Below are 27118 nucleotides of genomic sequence, written 5' to 3'. Positions count from 1 at the left end.
AGAGGGATTTTCAACCTATAAGAAAAATGTATTGGTCCAGCTAAGGATATTATATTATAATATTTTTTAAAATCAAAGTCTTTACCCATGACGTGCCAAATGTCCACCCTGTTACAGGACATTCAATTTTCTATTAATAACTGTTTTGAATACACAGTTATAGTAATATTTACATTTTCTAAAAGCTACAATGTCCCTTTTTAAAATCTGCAAGGAAATTTCATGTTACAGTGCATAGCAATAACAGGGGTGACGGTAACAGGGGGGAGATTTTATGCTAAACTTAGCCATTACTACTAGTATGATGAACAACAAGCTAGTACATGGTGACCACTAAGAACCATTTTTAACATGTTTATTAGCCATATTATAAAAATTACAAAAAAAAAATTGTTTCCACTATTAATAAGCGTAACAGGTTGGACGTGTTATGCTTTGCCACATTACAAAATCTTGCTAAAACATTGAAAAAAGGGTTGATTAAAGAGTGGTACTTACTCGTCTTCTTCTTGAAAGTTTTCCCTCCAAAATATGTTACATCCGGGAGTGTCATGTGACTAAAAGAATAATCAGGTGATGTGTTCTATGGAATTCTTATCAGAGTAACAGGGGTGACAGTTGATTCAGGGACACAACATTTTTTAAAGATTTTAAGTATTAAACATGCATTAATAATAAAAAAGAACATTTGATGAGGAACATTAGAAATAAGCCAATCCAGAAATGATGAAAAATTTAGATTTTTTTTTTTTTTTAAGTTATATTTGTAACTGAAGTCGAGCATGACTGGGGACATAGTACTTTAGTGACTTGTGCTAAAATAAAAGTAATTTACTTTTAATGTATTTATCCTGTGTATATATCAATGTGTTCTATGGTAGAGGGGGGTTAAACATACAAGAAAATGGTTTAGAAATAAGCATTAGACAAGTTTTACACTAAATATACCATATTATGTCATTAGGACTCAAATGGCACCGAATAGTAAGAATGACCCAAACACAAAGTGCCGACGGATCAGAATCAGTGAGATCAGGTTCCCCAGAGCGGCATCGTGGTGGGGGGGGGGGGGGGGGGGGGGGGCGGCAAAAAAATGCTCGTACTCATGCTGCCCCGACATCAGCCACCGCGTATTGGGAATGTCACAGGCACCGATCGGTTTTCTATCGCCCATTTGCTGCGAGTAAGGACGCCCTCCGTTTGCGAGGTGCGCCTGCTGCTTGCGGCGCAGGGAGGAGAGCGCGGGGCGGCGGGGGATTCTCTGGCTGGCTGGAGCAGCGTCTAATAACCAACTCGCAAAATAAAAACAAACCAACAAACACGAAAACACCAGACATCATACAGACTTATAATTTGCACCCATGTTTTTTCGAAATTCTATAAAGTGAGCGCGAGAGCCCTCGGTGCGCCTGCGCGCTGCTGAAGTCAAAGTAAACTTTATTGTCATCTCCGCTACAGACAGTCCAGCATATAGAGAGACGAGACGACGAGGCAGCAGTTACAGCGGTGCAAGTAAACAAACAACAAATATAAGAAGAGTAAGAAAATAAATCTACACTTTAGGACTCGGGGTAAAGGATCAATAACAATTTAAATTTTATAATTTACAGTTTGATGATTTAAAGTCTCACACACAACCTGTCAAAAGGGGCGGGGCCGGCAGCTTCCAAATAAAGCACATTTCATTCATAATGTTGTAAATCCAAGCCCATTATGTACTCGTGATTTCAAGTTCAAGTTCAAATTTTATTCGCCACATGCAGGTTGCCCTGCAGTGGAATGAACCCGCCCCCCGACCATACACACACGACACAGACATCATGGGGATACAAGTCAGAGAACGATTGCATTACTGAAATGTACACTACAATGGGAAAGTACAAGAGGAAAAAAAGAGACCTCTACTCATGCTGGGCTACAGGAGGACAAGCATGAGAACAGGAAACAAAAAACTCCTCTGCACAGAAAGCACAGAAAATGTCCACAGTACAACATTATGGAGCACGTGACCAGCAACAGGGTTGGGTAGGGGGTGATGAGTAATCCCAGGCAACACAGCAGCCATCCTGCCACTGCGCCGTCTCTCCAGCGGGGGCCCAGACCTGCCTCGTGTTCCCAGGAGGCAACAAGCATCGAAGGCATTGGAAGGGGAGGGGGATGTGTGAGTGCTTATCAGTGTAAATGTATGTGTGTGCGTGTCCAGAGTTCAGCTGAGACAGTGTCCTCCGCCCTGCCAGGCTAAGTAAACAGTCTACCAGCCAACCCAGGTGGCCTTGCATAGAGTGGGAAGGAACAGACTCAACACAGTCGTTATCAGGGAGTTGTTGATCGGCTCCAGCCTTGGGCCCACAGCTGGCGCCGAAGGGGTATCCGCATTATGATGGTGATTTTTCTTTTGCAAAGACTCATGAGAATTTCAATCCAGCTTCCGCCCAGAGTTGTTCCGAGTGGTTTCTTCTCTGATGTAATCCAACATACATACGCTCAGAGGTGTTATTCTGAGCCTTCACTGCAGCCGTAAGTGTCTCCAAGCTCTTAACCATGCTGCCTTCAGTGAGTCCTTTCTGAGAAGCCGCACCTCGTCCCATCGTTTCAATCCCAGCGGGCAGCCTTGTGGGGGTTTGAACAGCCGGTTCCGCTTCCTTAATTCTCCGATAAGCCAGGGCCAAGCCAGCTCCGATCAGCAAGAACCCTGTTATCATGGTTCCAAATAGGTAGATATCTTCAGCGTCCTCGATCCACAGTCCTGCCAGGCACACGATCCTCCATTTCTGCCACCCATCCATCGTGTACACGAAAGTCTCTCCGGGGCACTCGGGCTCTCCCGAGCCCAGACTTCTTGTTGAGAAAAGGGTGTAAATAGCATTCAGAGACCAGTTGATCAAATCCATAATTCTCTTTTAGGTTTAGAGAACAGACTGTGAGAGAGTGTTCCAGGGAAAGTAATGCACACGAGACAAGACAAGGACACAAGAGGCTAAGCAGGGAAGATAAGGGGAAGGAGGAGAAAAGTGTGACTGCCTTCGCCGAGAGCCAAACAACCCAGGATTTGAATCCTGGGTTGTGTGAAATCCCAGAAATACACCTTAGACAAAGTGAACTAGGGTGTAGGTCTGTTAGGTCATGTTGTGGTGATCCTCGGGTTGGGGGATGGGTGTTCATACTGGAGTGCAAAATTAAAACCAATGTAAGATGGACAAGAAACATTCAAAGCCATCAGGTGCTCAGTTTAGAAAAAATAGAAAAGAAGAGGAGGAGAAACGAGCAAAGATGCAGGTAAGCAGATGTGTGATTGGATAATGGCAGCTCATCCTGAAACAATCAGAATCAGAATACTTTATTAATCCTGAAGGAAATAATGTGGGTTACAGTTGCTCCAAGAAGAAATGGTAAAAATAAGATTCCCGAAGAAAGGCGACTTGTTCAGCTTCATTTTCTCCGACAATCACGTCTCTGTTTCTGTAAACGTATCTCTTCTGCTTTTTAGATTATCTCAACGGTGCGCACTGATTCATTGTGAAAGGTTAAGGCAAATCCAGGTATACACCTACAAGGTGAGGTTGTACAGTAATGGCATGTATACATGTACAAAGCTCTTTCTGGAATGCGCATTTACTTACAAAGTTAAAGATAGAGAAGACTTAGATGATTGTCATAGATGCAGTTGATGCAAATCAAGCCAAGGCAATAAGTGATTTTTAGCGGATTAATGTCTGGGGTGTGATCTGTACTGAATTTATGTAAGAAAATCAATAAATTGAATAGTTTATCTGGGGGGGGGGGGGAAAGAAATGGTAAAAATAGTAACAGTAACAGACTAAACTCCAAATAATACATTAGGTTACAGATTTTAATATTAATGAGTCAGTGTCAAGTGTTGATTTGTCCTGTTCTCATTGTATGACGAATGATGATGGCTGTCTGGTAGCTGTTTGCTCTCTCTCTCTCTTCATATATGTGTGTGTGTGTTTCTCTGGCGAAATTCAGTGTGGTTCCGACAACAGTTTTATGTTAATGTACAATCCTTAATTAATATGTTTTGTGTGTGTGTGTGTGTGTGTGTGTGTGTGTGTGTGTGTGTGTGTGTGTGTGTTTGCCCGGGGCACCAAACAGGCTAGGACCGCCACTGAGTGAGATGTCGCCTTTCTCACGGTCCGGGCTGAAAGCCGACAGCTCGCTGATGTTTCGGCGGGTCCGCGCTTTGTGTTTACGTCTTTTTTGCGCTGATTCTGAAGCTGTTAGTTTGATCTCTCTTCAAACAATATTGAGTAAACCAGCAGCAAAAGAAGATCCAAACTACGCTTCACGTAAACATTGTCATGAATTTTCTCTGACTTTTGCTGTTTTGCAAAATTTCCCCGAATTGAATCGAATCGTGGATCAAATCAATTCTAGAAATCAGTGACGACACACAGCCCTAACAGTTACACAATCATACCAAAACTCTGTTCTGATAGTTTCCACTTTCTCTTTTGTATCAAACATACTGAGACAATATTCGGGATAAATAACCACAATTTATCAATAATAACAATTTTTTTATTCAGTTTAGAGGTTTACACATCATTATAATCACAGAGCCTGTTTCACTTGAATCGTCCACTTGATGGCGCAGTAGAGCAAATGAATCATCACAATGTTTCGAACCATGAGTCGACCAGGTGGATGGAAGCTTCAGTTCATCACGAGGCTTCATCTCATCATCACTAACTGAGTCATTCCACGAGAATGGTTAAAATCGGACTTGGATGTTTCCACATTTTTTACCAAAATGTATTATTTATATGTATATCCCACATCATTAAGGATATATTTAACTATCAGAAAAATGCATTTTCCCATCTCAGGCATTAGTTTTCTTTTATTATTGATCATATTTTCAAGATGTAGTGACTGTAATTCTTCAACCCCGTTATGGACACTTTGGAGGCTCTCTGAACATTATCATAAAATGTATTTCTAAAGACATCAATATGTTTACATTAATTAGATGTCCCCATACTAATTCAATAATTTTACATAGAAAAGTTACATAAAATCACAAATTTTTACTTTCTTAAATCCTGAAATGTAACTAATGAGTGAAAGCAATCTTGTCATTTTTAATCAAAAATTTAGTTTAACTAAGAATTGTAATAAAAATCAATGATCATATGATAGCGCTCAATATCTTAGACAGAGATCCCCAAACATTAAATTATTTTTTTCAACATTTTAAGAAAATTATATATGAAAATGTAGGTGTGACGGGGTTGAGACTAGCATAACAGGGTTGAAGAGACAAATACAGCGTTACATATAAACAGTTGTTTACTCCTAAATTCAATGTACAGGACTTCCATTAACATTATATCTCACTTTGTAACCATAGCAAGGACACCAGATACAAACTGCAGTAGAGTTAAGTTTTATTAATCTCAAGTAAAAACAACCACAACAGCACATTAACAACTAACAAACATTGTAAAGTGAATTGCTCAAATGTAGCATAATGTGTGTGTGTGCGTGCGTGCGTGCGTGCGTGCGTGCGCGTGCGTGTGCGTGCGTGCGTGCGTGCGTGTGTGTGAGAGTGTGTGTGTGTGTGTGTGTGTGTGTGTGTGTGTGTGTGTGTGTCTAGGCATAAGTGCTGATGAGGTGCTAAAAGTCACCTCACCCTTGCTCCGATAACATACAATTAAACTTGTTGAACTGGTTGAAGTAATAACAATAATAATCAGTTAACGATTTCAGTGTGTCTGTCTGTATCAGTGTCCATGTCAGAGTGTTTTTGCATGTGTGTGCTTGCTTCGGTGTGTGTGTCTGTATATATGCATGAATGTGCCGGTTGTTTCATGAATTCATCTTGTGAGTCGGTTCCACACCTGTTTCAAGACTTCCACATGGCGCCTTGTCACAGCCCGTGGGGGTGGAATGAGTTCAAGGACATCATCAAACAGGTACCAGAGGATATCATCCTGATGCGGCCAGAACAATCGGTTTGACCCAACACGATGCATGCATTTGACCTGGACTTGTGTTGTTTGTATGTTTAGAATGATGCCTGGATACAAATCATCGTCATATCTGAGAATACACCATTTACCAACCAGCTCCGGACTCTCCCACTGGATTTCTTTTTCTGGATTCCTCCCACTGCCTGTCTGTGATACAGCTGTTTCTATCTTCTGGCCAACAGTGAAACACTGGGTGTTGCAGCTCTTGCAGTTAAACTGCTTCTGTGTTGTGCACATGCAGCTTACATCACGAACCATCAGTTTTCCTGGAGCTGCAGTAACGACCTGGTGAATTCTCATGGTTCCAGGAACAGCTGGTATCTGCTTCGGCATTTTCTCCATAGCTTCCTCAACATCTTCGCTTTTCACAAAGAACAGTTTCACACTTGTGTTTGTTTCAGAAAAGGCCCTGAATAACTCTTCTGCATCTGGGATGTCATGCCCCTTTGCTACCATCATGTCAGCTGCTCTTTTTAAGGCTCCCCCGACACCATCTGGTGCTCCTTTTCCATGACTGGCCTCGAAAAATTCCAAGAACCAGCCTTGAATCCTCTTCTGTCCAGTTCTGTAGTGAAAAGGTAGAAGTTTCCTCGTTGTTTGTATCGCGTACAGGCTTAAAAAGTGCAGCAAAGACACTTGTGGATGTTGGCCTTGAAGGTAATCTAGCCCAGGATTTAGGTGCTGCCATATTGCTGGAGGGCCTTTATGTCTACTGGGGGAGATGGTGCTAAAGCACACAGGCTCTGGCTGTGTCCCAATTCAGGGTCTGCACGCTTGAAGTACGCGTACTACGCACGGTGCGTACTATAAGTACGAGAAGTGCGGAAGTGAGAGGCCTGTGAAATGGGACGGTCTAGCCTGCCTCGCGCTGTTCAGGTTGCCTAGCAACCATGATACTAACCGCGAATGACAAAAATGAATGATCAACAAAACAAAAATGTTTTGTTGATCATTCATTTTTGTCATGACATCACTTTGAGTAGTTGAGTATTTGAGGCTGAGACCACAGGACTGGATATATATATATATATATATATATATATATATATATATATATATATATATATATATATATATATATATATATATATATACACCCAAGTTAACGCTGAATGTACAAACATCACTAATGTCACATGACTTTGCCAACATGTGGCCAACAGTCATGTTTTAATGTTCTTCGTTATTAAACATTTGCACATAAATAAGTGACATCGTATTCAGTACTTACTTTTGACAGTTCACTCTTCAGCTGCTCCCTTCTGCCGCAAAATTGCGGCAAAATTATCCACACCCACCGCTGCGCTATGAATTGTGTGATATATGGGACCACGAAGTGTGCACCGGACCACGCTTGATATTTGGGGAAATCGACGGTGCATTTGAAGCACACTTCGAATTGGGACAGCCGTCGTCGCATGGCGGTGACGTAATCGCACTTAAAATGCGTACTTCAAGCGTGCAGTCTCTGAATTGGGACACAGCCTGAGAATCCACAAACATACAACACACCAGTATGAAGGGCAGCCTGCTGATGTGAAGCCCCAAAGTGGACCGCCTGTACTTGAGAACTGTATTTACAGCTGTAGTTTTCTGAGAAGTCAACATGTAAAAGTCTCCTCCCCTGACATGTTGTTCTTCAGCTCACGGCAGAAGGCATACTGCTGCTTGAAGTGATGCATTTGAAATTTCTTTACAAAGCTGTGGAAGAGCTCAATGAGGTCCTCTTGTGTGCCCTCCACAGATTTCTTGACTGTCACCTTGACAGTTGCCTCCATCTCTCAGCTCACTCTGCAGGTTTCTCTCCCTTCTTTCAGGATCAGCTTTAAGGCGTTCCCGATACTTCTTTTGCCTTTCTGCTGCTGTTGTTGGTGCCATCTTACTCGCATCCTTAACATGGAACATAAATCACATTCAGCATGCATGCAGTATAAGAATGGTGATTGAATATAATAATAATTGATTTAAATAATTGGATAACTTAACAACCAAAGTATTAAACTCTCAACCCCATAACAATCTCACAACCGCGTTACAATCAAAAACATAACAGGGTTGAGATTTTTGCACAAACGGGCCGCTGCTCAATATAGTGAATACCAGACAGAGAGCACATGGCATGCATGAAATTCAAAATCACCATATATTCAGGAACTAACAAAAAACTTTTCATAAGTAATAGTTTTCTTTTTTTCATGTTACGGTGTTGAGTCATTGAGGTTGATGACCACAATATCACAAGATAAATGACTAAAATAAAGGAAAAGAATGGAGCAACTTGCCTGTCTCTGGTCCTGTTGTCCAAAAGACTTCAGTGATGTCACTTCCTGATGTATACGAATTCTGGATCACACCATTGTATTTATGGGGGTGGGATCATTCATGTGACGGGGTTGAAGGGTTAGTCAGGTACAGGAATAATTGTGATTTTATTGAATAATTAACAATTAAATTTGAAAAAAAGAAATATTAACAGCAAAAGAGCACAAACAGATGTTTAGGTTGATACCAAAATTTATTGACTTTTTAAATAGTTTTATTTGGTATTTTCAAAGTAAACTTTCATCAAGGCCATGAGGGACATGACAAAATAGGTGGTGTCAAATGAAAAAAACTGTATTATTTCCCATAAAAAGATCAAAATTAGTTCAGTTTTTTACACTGTATTAAATGGTACATTTCAATATATATGTAAAGCTGTTTAAACAGAAAGTTTGGTGACCCAATAGATGAAATACACCATAAGAGGTGAGAGGGACTCAAATTGTGCCATTTTCATGGAATGACTCGACTGCATGACAACCTATGACTCAATGACCCACACATGAATCAACTTTATTTAGTTATTTATTTAATTTTGTACTTTTTTGATATTATTAGGATGATTTAAGTTTAACGAGTAAGTTCTGAGTTCATTCTTGCCACGTCTCTGAGTTTGCTTACAGCTGCAAGGCTCTTAAATACAGTAACAAAGTATTTGTATTTCTTTACCACTAACCTCTGGAAATTATATTACAATACTGTTCAAGAGTTTTGCGCTGTGTTGTAAATTAGTCTCCATGAAAAATGTGCCAATAAGGGCATCATTTGCAGAAAACGTCCATTTGAAATCAAAACTGAGTGTCACGATACGGACTGTGTTGTGACAGCTGAAACGCACAAGCGAAACGTCGTTCGGAGGATTCCTACGGACCGTGAACGCAGCACTGGACTCAGCCCTCCCATCCACCCTCTGTATCGATGTAGTTGTTTCAAAGATGGCGGACTTCCTGCCGTCCCGCTCCGTTTTATCTGCATTTTTCCCCAACTGCCTCCTTACAAGGGGCGAGGCAGAGCAGCTGCGGAAATCCAAAGAGATAGATAAGTGTATTCATCGAGACAAGACTTATGTTAAAAGGCTTGTAAAGATCTTATTGCTCGGGGCGGGAGAAAGCGGCAAGTCCACTTTCCTCAAGCAAATGCGTATTATTCATGGGCAGGACTTCGATCAGAAGGCCAAAGAAGAATTCAGGGCTACGATTTTTAGTAATGTTATTAAAGGTAAGCCGACATTATACCGACTGCTTTTCACATAGTGAAACAGGTTTGTTCCGACGTGTGTAGAGATGGGGCTGTAGGAGCAGCCAGTGGGAAGTTGCTAGCTTCTGTTCAGCCGATTTTCTGTGTTCGACCAAGCTAGTCTGGTTAGCTTGTTGAGTAGCCAAGAAACGCCTCTGCTGCTTGTGTGTGCATGGTGGATCTGAACGCAGCACTTGATCGTCTGTGATTAGTAAAAGCTTCGCCGATATTTACGTATGATTTCTGCTCTCTTGTTCAGTCAAAAACATGCAGACTGGTTCGTCTTTATGGACAAAGTTGAGGAAAAGGGAACCAGTTTATTTGGAGTGCACTGGGTGTGTTGTTTATTGCTTTTAAGCCTCTAAGTGTTACATAATCGCTCTGTAGCGATGTCTTTTTGCGAACCAGGCCAGTTTTTCATTGCTTTGCGATAAAAGAGCAGACGCGAGCATGCTGTATTATGGGAAGTGTTGCCTTGTGTGGTTTGTCATGAAAGTTTTTGTAGGAAGTGCAGGGCCACCCATGCGAGAGCTGCCGTTTTGTTCCAGCTTAACTGGTTTTCATGCTTTCTGGGGATGTTCGCCAACATTTCAACTGGTCTAAACAGATATTTCTAGTCGCAGAATAATCATATTTATGACATTTTATAGGTGAAAATGGACGTTTTGTTTTTGTTGTTGAATTTGAATATAAATATTAAGTCATTTTTTTGTAATCAAATATTGAAGTAAACCGATGTCCAGATTCTAATTGTTGGCCAAAATAGTCAGCAGTTTACAGATGCAAAGTTATTCATTGGGACTTTCTATAGATAATTGATGAATAAATTAAAACATATTAGATAAGACTAATCTATAAAGGACCATTCATGTCTCTTTAAACATTGTTGAATAACTGAAATCTCACAACCTGCAACCTAACAGGAAAGGAAAAACCAGCTGTTTGTGGAGAAGCACAGCAAACCGTGACCGACAGTTACACAGCAAACAATCGTCAAAGGCATCTGGTAGAGTGAGGCACGTCTGTGGCGCTATGCTCATCACAGCACCATACTTTAAATCATCTAGGTTACTGTTAGCTGAGCTGACATAATTCTGCCCCGTACACGAGGAGGTTTTCTAGTTTTATTCAGTGACGTCTTTAAACTGGTCAAACTTGAGACACAGTTGCAGGCACTGGAGCTCCGAGTGCTCCGAACCTGTGGTTTCACACGTGTTTCACGTCGATACAGATCATACGTTGATTTCAGGGTTTTTCCAGAAAAAAACAGCATCAACTAACTAACTAGGCCTACTTTAAAGAATGATACCGTCCTACTTCCTTAACGTTTCGTCAACATTGAAGGATTCTTATGACCTGCAGCACATTTCCTCTTTCTACCGTCACTCTAACAATTGCTGACAGATGGCATATAAATCTTTTCAGGGTGGGACTCTCACCATGAAGTTTGGGAGTGATTCCTTTAGATTTCTTAGAGCAACTTTCTTATAACAGAGATGAGCAATTTCATCCTGGATGGCGAAATATCGAAATTTGTCAATCCCACCATGATTTCACGAAAACTCGCTTTGCAATTTAACGTCACCGCTGTCTTTACACTGAACGAAGATAACTGATCTGACCAAATCCCTCAGAGGAGTTGCTAAAAATACAAGATCTGAAAATATCACCAAAATTATACATTGAGTTAAAAATGGCTGACTTCATGTTGTTGGTTCTTTTTGTTGAGACTTTTTACGCCCTGTTGTCTTACAGGCTGCCAAATGTCAGACTCATAGATGAAACGTAGTGCAGCGGCTGCTTTTTGAAATTTTGTAGGTGGTGCTTGGAGACAGTGTGCAATAGGGCTGCCACGATTAGTCGACTACTCACGATTACGTCGACTATCAAAATCATCACGACTGATTTAATAGTCGACGCGTCGTTTGAAGCTTTATAAGATCACAAAAGACGCAGGAATAAGTAGCAGGATTTAAGAGTGTAATAACAGACTGAAACAGAAGATGGCAGCACTGCATGTACAAGGATGCCAGCTGCTGTTAAACCCCGAAGAAGAAGAAGCTGTGTCCCAGAATTCATAGCGCCCCAGCTCAGTTTCCAACAATGGCGGCAGCTAGTTAGTTTTAATATCCATCCATTCGCTTCCGCTTATCCTTTTCAGGGTTGCTTCAGGCCGTTTAACGGCACCAGGATGGACCTGAGTGATGCCCCGATCGTGTCATTTGTAGCACATACCCAGTGCATAGAAGAATACATATCCACCATGATTGTTCATCCAGTTTAGTTTTCTACCATTGTTACCACATGAAGTGTTGGCCCTAGTCATCATATCCTGCCTAGAAATGTTCCTGCCCTTGTGCTAATGCAGAGTCACAGTCAGATATATGAAACGTGCGTACTTGCTGATCTTGTTGTTACCAGCTTACGTATTGTGAACCCCGGGCTCGTGCATGCTGCCTGCAGTCTGTTGAGCTGAAGTGTAGAAAGTAGTGACGATGTTAAATACATGAATCAATCATGTCTGAGGAGGAAGTCAGAAAGGCCAAAGGGACAGTGACTGTGGCTCGCTGTCACACAGAGTCTGGATGTTAAAGTTCAAAAAGTAAATGAGATCAGAAAAAGAGAAGGCAACAAAAAGCCTGATCTGTCAGCCTGAGATCAGAAACTCAGGGAAGTGAAAAACTCATTATTGACATGAGGTAGTGACGCCTGTTACTACAAAACTGCCAGAATACAGAGTAAGACAAAAATATTGCTGCATGTCAAAGCTGATCTGCAAACACACAGTTCATCGTGGAAGGGTTTCTGATTGGTGGCAGTTTGTAAACACCCGTCTGACACACACGTGCAGCTCTGTGTTTCTATGCCAGGCGAGCAGTCTGAATCAGTCTCTTTCATACGCTCATTGGGCTGAAGGTGCTGAATTTGAATCAACCAATCAGCAGCAGCCTGTGTGTGATCCCTGGGCAGGAAATCCCTGCTGAGATACAAACACACTGTGGGTCCCACTGAGAAACCTGTGACAGCGTGAGCACGACGACACGTGTGTGAGTCTGCAGCACTGAAACAATGGCCCCGGAGCAGCTGGCGTTGTTGTGGATGCAGACTGTGTCCTCGTTGAAATCGTGTGGTTCACTGTGTTTGTGTAAAGGTCGTTTCTTTTTCTTTTTTTCTTTCTTTCTTTTTTTTTGTGTCCCGTTTGGATCTTTAGCATCAGAATTGTTGTCTTAAGGCCAAGAAAGATGCCAAGCAGATTTATTTTACCAAGTGGATCATCATGGCCTTGCCATATTGGTCCATTTGTTTGACCTTTATTATAATTATGAATTTATTTTATTTTCAGTTGCTACAAACGGGACAGACATGACTGGGGGATAGGACAGGGAGAGAGAATGAAAGAAAGAGAGGGAGAGAAAGAAAGAAAACCAAAGGGGAGAAGAGACGGTGAGAAGGGGGGAAGAAAGAAAAAAAAACACAAACAAAAAAAAACAAAAAACACCTGGGTCACCTGTATGGAGAAAAAAAACAGAAGAGAAAGCAAACAACAAAGAGCAACATAATAAAAAACAGCACCATCACAATAAACTAGCTAGCAGTAGATATCAGTAAATACTAAATAATAAACGATATTGTGCAGCACGCAAGATAGACAGCGCAGAATGTGCTTTGAGGCAGCAGCCAAGAAAGCTGTAGTCCGCGTCTGTGATCACCCGTGTGTACACCTGTGAGCATGGACGCTTGTTTTTAAAAGGTTCCTTCATGTAATGATCTGCTAGAGGGTGTGGGGGGGCCACAGCCCCGTCCTCCAGGGCATGAAGCAGGTATGGAGGAGATCCAGGCCCCAGACATCCAGAGGCCCCCAGAACACAAGAGACCAAGGAAGACCAACAGAGGGGCAGCCGCGCCACTGTCCCAGAAAGAGCTGAGGAGAGTCCCAGATGAGGGCTCACTCAGCAGCCGCGGAGCAGAAGCCAGGGGGAGTTGCAGTGACGCGCCCGTGAGCTCCGCCGGCAGCCAGCTGTGCCTGAGTGACCGAGCCCCAGGCCGAGAGGCCGGGGGCACCCCACCTCCGAAGTGGCCCGAGCGAGCCCCAGGCTCCAGGCCCCGATAAGCGGCCGCCAAGGAGTGAGCCGGTGTGTACCTGGACGCCCACCCCCAGACACAAAGAACCACCAACGCACCGATGTCTGAGGGAGTCCGCCACTGGCAGGGGAAGTGGTGGTGGGGGGAGATAGGCCTCCAAACCTTGGAGGGCCTGAGATGTCCCCAGAGAGGTGGCGCCTGACACCCAACCTGACATATAGACACAGACATACAGGCACACACAGATACAAACATCCATTCCCACCCTCATGCTCTCATATGCACTCACTCCACACTCAACCAACGTGGAGACAGACATAAAGAGACGCTGTACACACGATCACACTCCCCAAGCGTACTCTACGAACCGGGTCTAGGTGCCCTTGCCCCTGGAGGGGGAACTGCACCCAGACCCAGGTGGTGTTACCCTTTTCCCTGCGGTGGGGGGAGGCAGACCGCCCCGACTCCGCAGCAGCAGGGAGGCCCCACACTCCAGACCGCAGTCGGACGGTCAACTCCTCCTCCCAGCCCCCCCGCTCCAGCAGGTCGCAGAGAACGGGGGTGGGAGAAGACTCCAAACCTCCCTCCACCCGCTCATTGTAGTGTTGATGCATGTGTGTGTTCTAAGGTGCATTTAAAACCCAGGAGGGCATGGAGCTACCTGCCAGAGAGCAGCAGGTAAGCGCATGGTCCCTCCTGCTAGCCCTCAATGTCTACGTCTATTTAACATTGAGAGGTGGGCAACGACGCCAGGGGTGGGGTGTACACCCTGATGGTACTTTGGACTCCGTGTATCGTGCCCACCCCCAAGATCCTATATGTATGTGTAATGAGAGTGTGAGTAATGTGAATGTCTAAGTTGTGGGATAAAATTGAGGCAGAGGCAGCCAGAAGGGGACAGAGGGGGGGGGGGGGGGGGGTAGCCTCCTCTGCACCCTGGTGACATACCCCTACTCCAAGGTCCTGCATGTGTGGGTGGTTGTGGTGGAGCGGGAAGAGGGAGGCAGCTGGAGATGGGGAGGGAAGGAAGGGAGGGGCAGGTGACCCCTCCCTGGGGCCAGCTCCCCCGCTGACCCCAGTAGGCACCCCCATACTCCGCGACCCGCCAGGGAAAGGGGGCCCAGGCCCATCCAGACCGGGGCCCAGTGCAGCAGCGCCTCCCGGCCCCACAGAGCCCAGGACAGTCCACCCAACCCCACCACAGAGAAAACTGCACCCACCCCACCATCCACTCATCTTCCAGACTACATGAGGCAATAAACACCCAGGCTGAGATCTTCCTCCACCTCTCCTGTATCTCCCCCTCCTGCAGAGAGAGCTCCTGAGGAGAGGAAAGGTCGTTTCTTAGTGAGGACAGCCACAGCTGCATGTATTACACATGTATGTTTGGCTGTGAAAGAGAGAGAGGTGTTTTTGTCAGCTTATCGTCCACCCTCAGATTTTAGAGCAGGTGATGTCATCACGCAAAATTCTTCATTAAACTTAAACTGTTTGAAAACATTAAACATAATATATTAAGAGAACACCTTAATAGATCGAGGAGCGGTTTTAAGTTCTCCTCTTGCTCCAAGTCTTTGGAGGCTTTGAAGAGGAGTTTCTCTCCTCGTTTGAAGAGAAACCATCAAACGTTACAAAAATGAAAATAAGAGCACAGTCCTGATATGCAGAAGTAGTTAAGCACACAAAACGTACGGAAGAATAAAACAGAACAATGATAAAGACGTGGAGCTCAGCAATGCAGAAGCTTAAACAGTGTAACTTCCTCTAATCTTATTCATCTCTCTCCTATGTTGTTTTCCCAAATACAGAAATGTGCTTCATTGTCAGGGCAGCTTCTGAAACCACGGTTACCAAAGTATCACAGTTCATTAGTAATAATCAGCCTGGCTCAGCGATGGTCAGAGCGCTGGTAGCTGCACCAGTCAAGTTTATCATCATTGTCTGATTCCAAATAGACGGCGTCGGCCTCGCTGTACTTTCATGTTGCACACTGGCAGCACAGACATGTGTGGGCAGCACAGACATGTGTGGGCAGCACAGACATGTGTGGGCCTGCACAGGGAGTGGTGTTCCTGACTCATCCTCATCAAATGAGGAAACACAGGAGGATAGTTAGGACTGCTGCTGTGTTGTTGTTGTGTAACTTTGTAAATGCAGACACGCGTGTTAGTAGCGTCTCAATTCCCCCTCTGCTGTTTTGGTCTTGTTTTTCAAACAAAGGTCAGAGTCGATCTTATGTCAGTAATCTGGGGTTATTACACAGAGCTGCTGGTTTGCTTTCCTCCCCAGCACCTGTGTCATGGTTGCTTCCAGATGCTTTTCTCATACAGTCACTGGCAGCTGTGAGCTCCATGACTTTTGTGTAGCTTTGCAGATGTTGCTCGTTGTAATCTCACAGACCATGAGATGTTCTAAAGAGACAGTCACATCCTGTCTCCATGACTCCCTGTGTTCCTGTGTCATGAAGTATACAAATACATTTACATGTTTTCATACATGTATGTCTTTGTGGTATTTTTCACTATTTGCACTGTTTAGTGATCTTCTAAGTCAAATTGTAAAAGTGATATGCAGATGAGTCAGTTATGAAGCTGTAACTTGGAGCCCACATCTGGCCCAGCACACAGATCGCTCATGTGTTTTTGTCACTGTCTGCAGGCATTCGAGTGTTAGTGGATGCTAGAGAGAAGCTGCACATCCCATGGGGTAACACGTCCAACCAGCGGCATGGAAACACTATGATGGCATTTGACACTCGGTCGGCGATGGCTCACGGTCACGGCATGGTGGAGCCCAAAGTTTTTCAGCACTACCTGCCGTCAATCAAGGCCCTGTGGGCGGACCAGGGCATCCAGAATGCCTACGATCGGCGCAGGGAGTTCCAGCTGGTGAGTGAATCTGCTCAAGTCCAGTCGGCTGTCAGGTGACACCTAAAAAACCTTAACTGGTATTCTCACCAAACGCTCAGCTGAAATCGTTATTTAACCCTGTCATGCAGGAATTGTGACAACCTCAGTCTGGATTTTATTCTTTAGTATTTTTATCCATCTTCAGTCATGAAAAGATGAATAACAATCCTGATTGAGGTCGTCATAATGCATGACAGGGTTAAATGACAATAACTACAATGATACAGGTCATACATCTGTAGTAACATTAAAGGACCAGTGGGTGGCAGAGTGTGGGGCGACACATCAGAGTGTAGTGGTTTATGTGCAGGTACACCATCAACACTGACACAAACACAACAGCCTTTGAATAGCTGTCCACTGTAGTGACCAATATGGTGAAAGGGTGACAGCAGGGGCCAAACAAGATAAACATTTATTGAACACTCAAACAATGTTTTTTAAACATAAATGTGAAGAAAAACTGACAGGAATATTATTCCAGTTTAAATAAACTTAAAAAAAGAAACTTTAACTTTAAATATCCTGTCAAAATGATGCAAGTTAGAAATATGAACATGCTGCCAAAACCCCAGAAAAAGTAAATGAGAGCAAACACAAGGTTGGAGCCGCATGTAGACGAGCTGGGCGCTGCTGCAGGAGTGGAGCTAATAAACTGTGCGGGCCATTCAGTGTCTTTCCCTGAGTGCATCGTTACACTGCAGCTGCATCTGAATCTGCACAGGTGCAGCTCAGCAAAGTGCGCTGACTTGGTTCAACATTACTGCAACAGGGAAAGTGAGGCAGGCTGCACTGGTGCATTAGTGACAGCTTCACTGCATCATACATGTTCATGAACTGACAGGTTTCCTTGCTGAGCTCAAAAACTCTGTTGAACTTTTATCCCGACTCAGACAGCGGAGCTCTGCATGAAGGAATGTGGGCAAACTCTGAATCTATTTCCCACATAAAAGACTGAAACTGACGGTGATTTAAACTTTTAGCTCAGATAAAATGTACGGTCTGCGTCGCGGTGATCATTACATGCTCCATTTTTAGGACTTCACCACACAGCCTTTCCTGGTGTGTGATGCAGTGATGTGCTGTTAACTCACCGGTACATTTCTCCTGCATCTTTACTCGCATCCTGCTGACTAGTCCGCTTTTTTCACCGCACAGCACCGGCGCTCCATCTGTTGTAAGTCCAACAAGTTTGTCCCAGGGCATTTTCATGTCGTTACACTTTGACATACGTTTTAAAAAATGTCTTTTCCTGTCGTTGTCCCGTGCATCGATTTAATGTCCAATATTTCCTCTCCACGGATGAAGATGGTCAGCTGTGCAATGTCCATCATGTCTGTACTTTCATCCACAGCCGACTATGCAATAAAGTTTTTGCTTCTTTCACACAACTGTGTTCTTAAATCAGTGGCCATCTCACAAACCGATCAGCAATCGTATTTCTGCTCAGGCTCACATTTGCCAAACTCTGTGTTTTGTCTGGACACAAGATGTCGCACAGCTTCATCCTGCAGCTCTTCAGAGTGGTACCGGGCTGATTTGGCTCCTCTGCTACAATAAAACTTGCTTTCACAACAGCTTCACTTTGTGGTTTTGCTCTGGTGACAAACGGCTTATCCTGACGTTTTGTCTCGTAGTGCCGTCTTAAATTAAATTCCTTCATTACAGCCACATTAGCTCCACTAATAAGACGCACGGGTTTACCAGCATGTCTGTAAACATATATTCAGTCTCCCACCGGCGCTGAAAGGCTCTGCTTTCAGAATCGTTTCTCGCCACCATTGTGAGCGGCGAGCTTCACAATAACAGAAGTTTGGCTTGATTGACGCGGGAATGTTCCCAGGTAGCCTAGCGTTCAGCAAGGAGGCTGCAGTGCTGCATTATGGGATCTGTTGTCTGTGTGTTATTAGCGTCTCATATCGCCAGGCCATGCATAACAGTAATAAAAAATCTATATAAAATGATCTGGCGGGCCGGAAGTGGCCTTGACTTTGACACATGTGGGTTAGAGGATGTTTGCATTCACTGAATCAAACAACCCACTAGGGCTGCCACGATTGGTCGACTAGTCACGATTACGTCGACTATCAAACTCGTCGACGACTGATTTAATAGTCGACGCGTCGTTTGAAGCTTTGTAAGATCCCAAAAGACGCAGGAATAAGTAGTAGGATTTAAGAGTGTAATAACGGACAAACAGAAGATGGCAGCACTGCATGTACAAGGATGCCAGCTGCCGTTAAACCTCGAAGAAGAAGAAGAAGCTGTGACCCAGAATTCATAGCGCGGCCCAGCTCAGTTTCCAACAATGGCGGCAGCTAGTTAGTTTTAATATTACTCTTATTATTCTTTCTGGGTCACAAAATAAACGTTTAACATATTTTCAGGGAGAATGTAGCTGTGTAAACCTCAAATATCTGCTCAGTTTATCAAGACACCACATATTTTCAAAAGCGCTCCGACGTTTTCGGAGACGTCTGTTACCCACTAGCTCGATAGCGAGCCGGGGGCTAGGGTCACTAGAGCCGTGAGAACACCGGACTCCCGGCAAATCGTCTTCAAACCCACCGCCGTCTTTCACTGCTCAGGTTAAACATGATATATGAGTCACTTAGAGAACTTAAAAATGTTATTGTTTGGCTTTTTTCAGTATTTTATTTGTTCCTGAGTAAATCTGTTTGGCTGAGATTAAAGTTATAGTTTTTACACAGCTGAATAAACATCAAGCAGACAGCTGATTATCAGAAGTGTGAGATGCTCCAGAATTTACTCCGGTGTCCTGTTATATTTTAGAAAGCAAGGAGTTTATTAAACTTCACCGAAACAATCTGCAAATTTCATTAAAATTTAATAAACTATCATCTTGTCTTTATTTTTAGTTAGCACCTTAAACACTTAAAGCTGTAAGCTAATGATAGTTATATAAGAGCAGATGCTGCTGGTGCAATAAGCTGTACTTTTACGTCCAATGGATGATGATCTGATTAGTCGACTAATCGCAAAATTAATCCGTGACTAGTCAACTATCAAAATAACCGTTTGTGGCGGCCCTACAACCCACCAAACCCACGATACAGTTGGAAGAAACAGGTAGTTCCAGTTTTTCAGGTTTCCACATGCCACGGTCTCTGCAGTGAGGCTGACTGTTGCATATCTACCCTGGATGACACAAACACAGCTGAACCCTTATTCATGGGAGTTTCACTAGTAATCAAAAGCCGCCATCTTCTTCTGATGCCACCCACAACCTCAGATGAAACCACTGCCTGCTGTCTGAGCATGCTCTATGGTTCATCTTTGCTTTTAGATAAAGACGGGGAGAATAGATGAAGGAGACCCGCCCAGGGTCAGAGGGGATGGGCTTCAGTGTAGAGCAGGGTGATATGGCCAAAAATATTTATCACGATATATATTTGAAAATTTGTGATAACGATATAACTGACGATATAATTGATGCGAGACAAAATACAACTCCACAACATTACTAGCACAAAAAAAACCCATCCATTTATTGTCACTTAAACAAGAAGCTGGTTTTATGTACATTAAAGCTTTATAAAAATGTAACAGTGCAAATGCAAATTCCTTGCTGAAAGTTTAACCAAAAGGCATTTCCAGTAGAAATGGGCTGACATATCCTGAGCATAACCATGTATAATATCCACTGAAGTTAAAAAGAGGTGCTTTGCAACATTAAACTGCAGTGTGCAGTACGCATTTTTCGCACCATAAGGTGCACGGGATTATAAGGCACATTAAGCGAAACAAAGCAGTCAGATAAATCAAACTTTATTCAACTCATTCTTCTTGCTTCCTCCACTTCTGTCCCATTGATTCATTAATGCTGTATTCTATCACAGCTGCTCTATTCCCATGTTGTTGCAGTATATGAATGACTAACCTTGTATTGTGGATGGATTATCTCAGTTGTTCTCCTGACTGAAGTTTGGTCCGTTTACAGCATCCTGCCATGCGATTGCATTTGTCTCTAACCATCAGGAACCTTAACGTTAACTTTTATAAGTGGAAAAGTGTTAGCGTTCATCCTCCAGCTTCACTGTTTATGTTATGCTAACATAGCTGTGTCGCTAGCGATCACGTAGCACATCATTATATACCAGCTAGCCCAACTTCAGTAACCCTACAAACGTCACTGCTGTTTAGTTTCCTGTCTTCATTTATGTTGGAAGTGATAGCAGAGCTGTACGTTTGATTTTTTTCAGAAATCTCTCAGTCAGAACATGCTATATCATGGAAATTAGCGAGCTAACCTCCTGCTAACCTCCTGCTAACTTCTAACTTAAATGTAATAAATTCTGTTTTCATGGATGCCTGGAATTTAAACTTCATAGTTATACCTGGTAAAGCAGCAATGCTGATTGTTTTATTAAAGATGAAAGAATTTAGACAGTTTTTAACTCTCAGTGATGTTCGTTTGACTTTGGGACCTGAAGACGGAGTTTCGGACCCAGATTACTCCCAGATTTATGAGCACCTTAGTGCGACAAATACGGCAATAACGACGGCCCGCCTGCATGTTCTACAAAAAAACTGTGCTTTGGTGTGTATCTGACGGACAAACACCAAACCAGTTCCACATCACTGAAGTTGCACCATTTTTACAAACCAATTCTGGTTCATCCGTTTCACTCAACGATCCGCGTTCCCCCTTCTCATTCTCCGTCGCCGCCATGGATTTTCCACCATGTGCGTATGAAAACAAAGCCACTGCGCATGTGTGTTTTACCCATATTCTATCGTGATATTTTCTTTTCTTATTGTTGCCCAAAATTATACCGGTATTACTGTGAACGGTATAATATGGCCCAGCCCTACTCCAGTGCTTAGTAATATGGATCCATGGCTTGAGACAGTAATGAGAGAGGAAACCTACAAAGATGCAGTCTGAGTGCTGCGTACCTGCAGGATACAACAGGGCTTCGTAGACACCAACAAAGCTGTGATGGTTTGGGTTTAGCATCACTGGCTGAACTGGGTCATACAGGTACTGTTTTATTATTTGGCTCTGACTCCCAGGCAGTCCCATTACATGGACAGTTTCTACTGTTCAGCTGCTCGAGCTAATCCATGAGCTTGGCTCTAAAAACCTTGTAGGATTGTGTTGTGGATGCATCAGTCTAAAAGCAGCTAAATGTATTTTTCTAAAAGAAAAAGGATGGGTGGTATCCCATTAAGTAAATGACATTAATGCGAACACCTCCCATGCAGAGGAGGGTCTCATGTGTCACATCTGACATGGATCTCCACTCTTTCTCTTTCAGGGGGAGTCGGTCAAGTATTTCCTGGACAATTTGGAAAAGCTCGGACAGTCGGTAAGTCCCAAACACACACTAACAGAATAAAAGTGTAGTAACACAACTTTGTGTGTTATTTTACACATTTAGGGACAAAGTCTCAGACATGTGGACGATTTTAGCCAAAAACTGAAAACTGCTAAGAGCTTAACTCAGCAGTTTCAAACTATCCAGCTGTGACGAGGAGACGAATGAGTTTGTTTTTCAGCTGTTTCACTGGACCGTGAGTTACTCTTTGACATGTTTAGCTCAGTTCACGAGGCCTGGCACTGAAACTGAACTGGGCTTCCCAGAAACTAGATCATCCATCCCTCCACCCATCCCTCCCTTCATCCACCCATCCATCCAGCCATCTAGCCATCCATCCACCCATCCCTCATCCATCCACCCATCCATCTAGCCATCCACCTATCTAGCCACCCATCCATCCATCCCTCCACGCACCCATGCATCCACTAATCCATCGACCCAGCCACCAATCCATCATTACAGTCTATTCGTGATTTAATAAGGGAGTGGATTGTTTTTTGGATTTTGTTTCCCACACGTGGCGAGGTCGGTTTGATAGTTTTTCCCTGTAAAAAATGAAATCATTATTTAAAAACTGCGTTTTGTGTCATCTGTGTCCAAGAGCCGAACATGCACACATAAATCATAAGAGTTTTTCATGCACTGTAATTCTGCATCGAATATGCTGATATCAGTAAACCTGTAAATGAAATGCAGAACACCAGATTATACTTCCAAAGTTTTGATGTGCCATAATTGGATTTTCAAATGTGGAAAAACAAACACTGACAACATCTAAGCACATCAGAAGGCAGTGGGATTTTCCCGCACTATGACAACACATGTCTGGTCTCATCTGGGAGGTTATTGGTGATATTTTCTTTGCGTTAGCTTTCAGAGATTAACTGTGAATCCCAGAACGTTGTGTTTTCCAGGTCTGGTTCAGTGTGTGGCATTAGTTAGTGTGTTTATTTAGCCACTTTCTTTGGATATTCCTGCAATTCAGAGCCGTGTAAAGATCAAAAGTACTTTTTAAATCTTTTAGATAAAGAGCATAAATAAAAGTAAAAGTTCTTTAAGGACCACAGAGCAGCCTTTTGTGTCTGACAGCGAAACGTCAGACGACTTTGAAGGGAGACGCTGAGTGCTGAGGGTGTGGACAGTGGTGCGAGTACTTTGAGGAGCTCCTCAGTCCTATTGGCATGTCACAGGGCAACAACAGTCTGGGGATGGGGGTGATTTGTCCATCAGTAGGGATTGAGTTCACTATAATCAAACCACACTGCTGGGCAGGCTCTGCACGGCTCTGCACGGCTCTGCATGCTGTGGGTTGTCCTGGTTGATGCGCCTCCACAGCAATGCATGGAATTTAAAGCCAGTGCCTTAGGACTGTAGGATTGGCACATTGGGAGGTCATCTTTTCTTTTGGTAGCTGATCTCTGAGTTTCTTTTAAAAACAGTTGTTTGTTTTGTTTGTTGTGTTTTTTAAGTAACTCTTAAGTAGATCAGTGCAACTTTACCAGTGAATGTAAAAGTTTTGGTGTAAATCTTGACAAAAGCATATCACACTGCAACACTTATCTGCTTGCAGGACTACCTTCCCAGCCAGCAGGACATCCTTCTGGCCAGAAAACCCACCAAGGGCATCCACGAGTATGATTTTGAGATTAAGAATGTGCCTTTCAAAATGGTGGACGTGGGTGGGCAGCGCTCTGAGAGACGGCGCTGGTTTGAATGTTTTGAGTCGGTCACATCCATCCTCTTCCTTGTGTCCTCCTCTGAGTACGACCAGGTGAGTTATGTGGAAGCAGAGTGTTGCTCAGTATGCTAACCTGGCTAAAGATTCAGCTAACAGCAGTTAGTTGGGTCTTTGTCTTCTTACTGAGTTCAGATTGATTGGAAAGCCTGTCTCGAACCCTCTGATGTTCTGTCTACTGGTGTTTTTCATGGAAACCTTCACTAAGTATCCTGCTTTGTTTACTTTGGTTAATGTCATTTAGGGATGTTTTTGTCCAGTGGTGAAGCAGCTTTGAGTCTAACAGTGGTGTGCAGTGATGCTGATTACATAACGAGTATGTATAACAATAAATGGAGGCGTTTGGGAGAGGGGGGTTGCAAAGCAGCTTGCAGGGCAGCAGCAGCTCCATGCAGGGTGATGCAGTTAGATAGCGTGCCCCAGTAGGATATGCATGAAGGAACCGACTGAGCCAACAGCTGGACAAACGTAGAGACTGATCCATCTGTAGATCTCAGCTAACCTGCAGCGCTCTGGCTGGACTCCACAGTCGGCCTTAACCTCAGTCTGTGCTCAGATTTGGTGGGTGTGCTTACCATCATTAAAATGTTTGAGAACAGGACATCATATTTTAGACTTCAACTTTCCAAAACCACATCAAAGTTGATTTTCCTAGAAGTTTTAGAGGCTTAGTGATCGATGCCCATGATACCACCATCCAGCATGGCTCCGTCACAGTGCACGCTGCTGCGATGGTGAAAGCTACTAGAAATCCTGCTATTTTACTTCTGCTGGTTGAGTCGAGCTGCTTTTCATACCACATGTCTGCGTTCTAACACATCCAGGTGCTCATGGAAGACCGGCAGACTAACCGACTGAGCGAGTCACTAAACATCTTTGAGACCATAGTCAACAACCGGGTCTTCAGCAATGTCTCCATCATCCTCTTCCTCAACAAGACGGACCTGCTGGGGGAGAAGGTGAAGCAAGTGTCCATCAAAGACTACTTCCCCGAGTTCTCTGGTGACCCCATGAGTTTGGCGGATGTCCAGTGCTTCCTGGTGGAATGCTTTCGCAAAAAGCGTCGCGAGCAGCAACAGAAGCCTCCGCAGCAACTGAAGCCTCTGTACCACCACTTCACCACAGCCATCAACACTGAAAACATCCGGCTGGTGTTCCGTGATGTCAAGGACACCATCCTGCACGACAACCTCAAGCAGCTGATGCTGCAGTGAGGGAGCGCGGCAGGGAAGGGCGGAGGCAAAGGGAACATGGCTTGCAGTGTCTCTTTCAGCAGCCATAGGAGGAGCGGACAGCGCCACTGCTTTCACCCACCCAGGATTTGGCTCTGCCCCTCACTGTTGAACTTGACTGTGTATTAAAGCAACCACTACTATGGCCACTCCCCCCTGTGCTTCTTTGCTTAACAAGCGTGTTCACTGTAACTTATAACAGCCCACTGTGGCTGAGTTCTTCCTGCCCTTAGACCCATGTAACTGACCTGTAGTCCTCACTCTCTCAGGCCACGCCCACACTCCTGAGCATCCTTTATAGTGTCCCTGTATCCTGCTGGAGAGGAGGGGGTGATGCAGGCCGCTATCAGTGACTGTTACCGAGGTGTTGTTGTAAATGTGCTCTTCACTGTGCCTTGGTGTGGATTTATACTTTTCTAATCATTTTGTTTTCTATTGTATGAACATACTGTTTTAACCTATGCATTTTTCTATCTCATAGGGGTTTACACTTTGACATTTGGACTGTTACAGTTATTCAAAGATGTCGGGGTGCTGCAGACACAAACACGCCGCTTGTTGAAAGCCGGTCGGGGTTTGGGGTGACCCACAGTACTGGTGCTGTTTCTCAGGGCACCATTTCTAAACCACTACTGTGATTTGATACAGTGCAGAGCATGTGTACCTTACCCTTGCACCAGTCAAACGGGTTTCCCCTTTATTTGCCACAAAACCGGCCGGAGTTGTACTTCAGAAGTACTCTGGCCGTCGACCTCAGCCTTATTTTACTGCGAGTGATTTGACCCGTGTGCTTGCACATATGCTAACATGTGATTTGTGGATGCTGCCTCATTGACAGTGGTTAAAGATAACACTAAGGGACAAATGTAAAGTGGCTTTTCTCAGACGGATGGCAGATGTTGCAGCGCGGGTTGAGCCCCTGGGTTTTCTTCAGTGGTACAGAGAGAGGGATTTTTCTCCTCAATAGAATTATCGCCTTAAGTGTTGCGTATTGCACTGCAGGCGATGAGGTGGCCATCTTGCCTTTTGTCTTAATCAGCTCTTAATGTTGCAGGCCGCCCCTCACCACAGGGACATATTCCCACTGCAGTCTGTGCAGCTAGTTTCTGCTGGCTGCTCTCGTTTTGTATAAAGTTCACGTGTCCATTCTAACACATGTGTCCCTCACATCGACCTAAAGCTTGTTGCAACCGCTCTAACTTTCCACACAGTATAATGGTAAGTGTTATTTTGCTACGTGGTGTTTTTGGTTTGGGGTTTTTAAGCAGAAGCAGGCATCTATTAGACTGTCTTGTGTTGTTTAAGGGGCTTCCTGTGTCTTTACAACACGAATGCCACAATCCTGTACGTGTCCCTGCAAATAACAGGCTCCGCTGGTCCATGCTAACCAGTTGTAAAAGTAGTCTTGTTGTCTTTTTGGGGGTGAGCAGTTCCACACTGTAGACTTTTGAACAATGGGAACATTCTGTGTGCGTCAGCATGGGTATTTTTTTTGTACTTTCTAATTGTGATAATTGCTAATGTTGAATAAGTAAAGAATACTTAATGTTAATCACTGTTAATAAGTGTTGTGCACAGACTTGTAACTGAGCTGCAAAGCTTCAAAGGGACACGAGGCAACTGAGAAACTGGCTGAAAAGGTTTGTCTGATGTGACCACAGAACTGTGCATTTACAAATACTATCATTAACTTCTTTGTCTTATCAGATCTGCACCTGCAGTGTTGACTCAACTCAAATAAAGTTTCCTCAAATACAACAGGTGACAAAAACCTGTGTGGGCTGCCAGAGCGATTTCACACTGTGCAGGGGGGGGGGGCTTGGAAGAGACCACTCCCATCAGGATGATAGATAATCACTGTCAATGACTGAGTGACCCATCACTAAATGAGGCGGTCAGAGTTTGATTTGTGGGCGTGTCATGTTCAGCTCACTGATGCTGTGACAAAACAGGACCGTGTGTGTGTGTGTGTGTGTGTGTGTGTGTGTGTGTGTCTGTGTGTCTGTGTGTCTGTGTGTGTCACTGAAGCTTGTTGTTGAAGTGTTATCAGGACAGGCCTGCACCCTGACACCACCCTGATTGTGATTGTTGTCACACAGAAGCATGAGTGTGTTTGTGAGGTCACAGTCTGATGACACTTTTCGTTAGAAGTTGTGCTCCATCAGGATACGTGCCATGTGTACAAAGACACATTAAGCCAAGCAAACTGAGCTCTCTCCATCATTTATCGCTTTGTGCCTGTTTGCATCCATTCTTTACTTTA

General features: G+C 43.9%; 1 protein-coding gene and 1 pseudogene across 1 annotated transcript; one reads left to right on the top strand and one right to left on the bottom strand.

The window, feature by feature from the left end:
- Positions 1-4589: 4589 nt before the first annotated feature.
- LOC146575252 (uncharacterized) lies at positions 4590-7771 on the bottom strand (annotated as a pseudogene).
- A 1456-nt stretch (positions 7772-9227) lies between these two features.
- On the top strand, positions 9228-26626 carry gna13b (guanine nucleotide binding protein (G protein), alpha 13b). Its single transcript, XM_085269882.1, has 5 exons — positions 9228-9533; positions 16293-16522; positions 21826-21876; positions 23459-23659; positions 24448-26626. Exons 1-5 carry the CDS (start codon positions 9251-9253, stop codon positions 24835-24837), a joined length of 1155 nt encoding a protein of 384 aa, XP_085126008.1. The 5' UTR covers positions 9228-9250; the 3' UTR covers positions 24838-26626.
- The last annotated feature ends 492 nt before the right edge of the window (positions 26627-27118 follow it).

The sequence above is a fragment of the Mchenga conophoros genome, linkage group LG4 (genome assembly GCF_057382185.1).
Source record: "Mchenga conophoros isolate Kocher_MC1m ecotype Shallow Benthic linkage group LG4, M_conophoros_male_GT1.1, whole genome shotgun sequence".
NCBI lineage: Eukaryota > Metazoa > Chordata > Actinopteri > Cichliformes > Cichlidae > Mchenga > Mchenga conophoros.
This window is presented reverse-complemented; position numbering and strand designations above follow the sequence as displayed.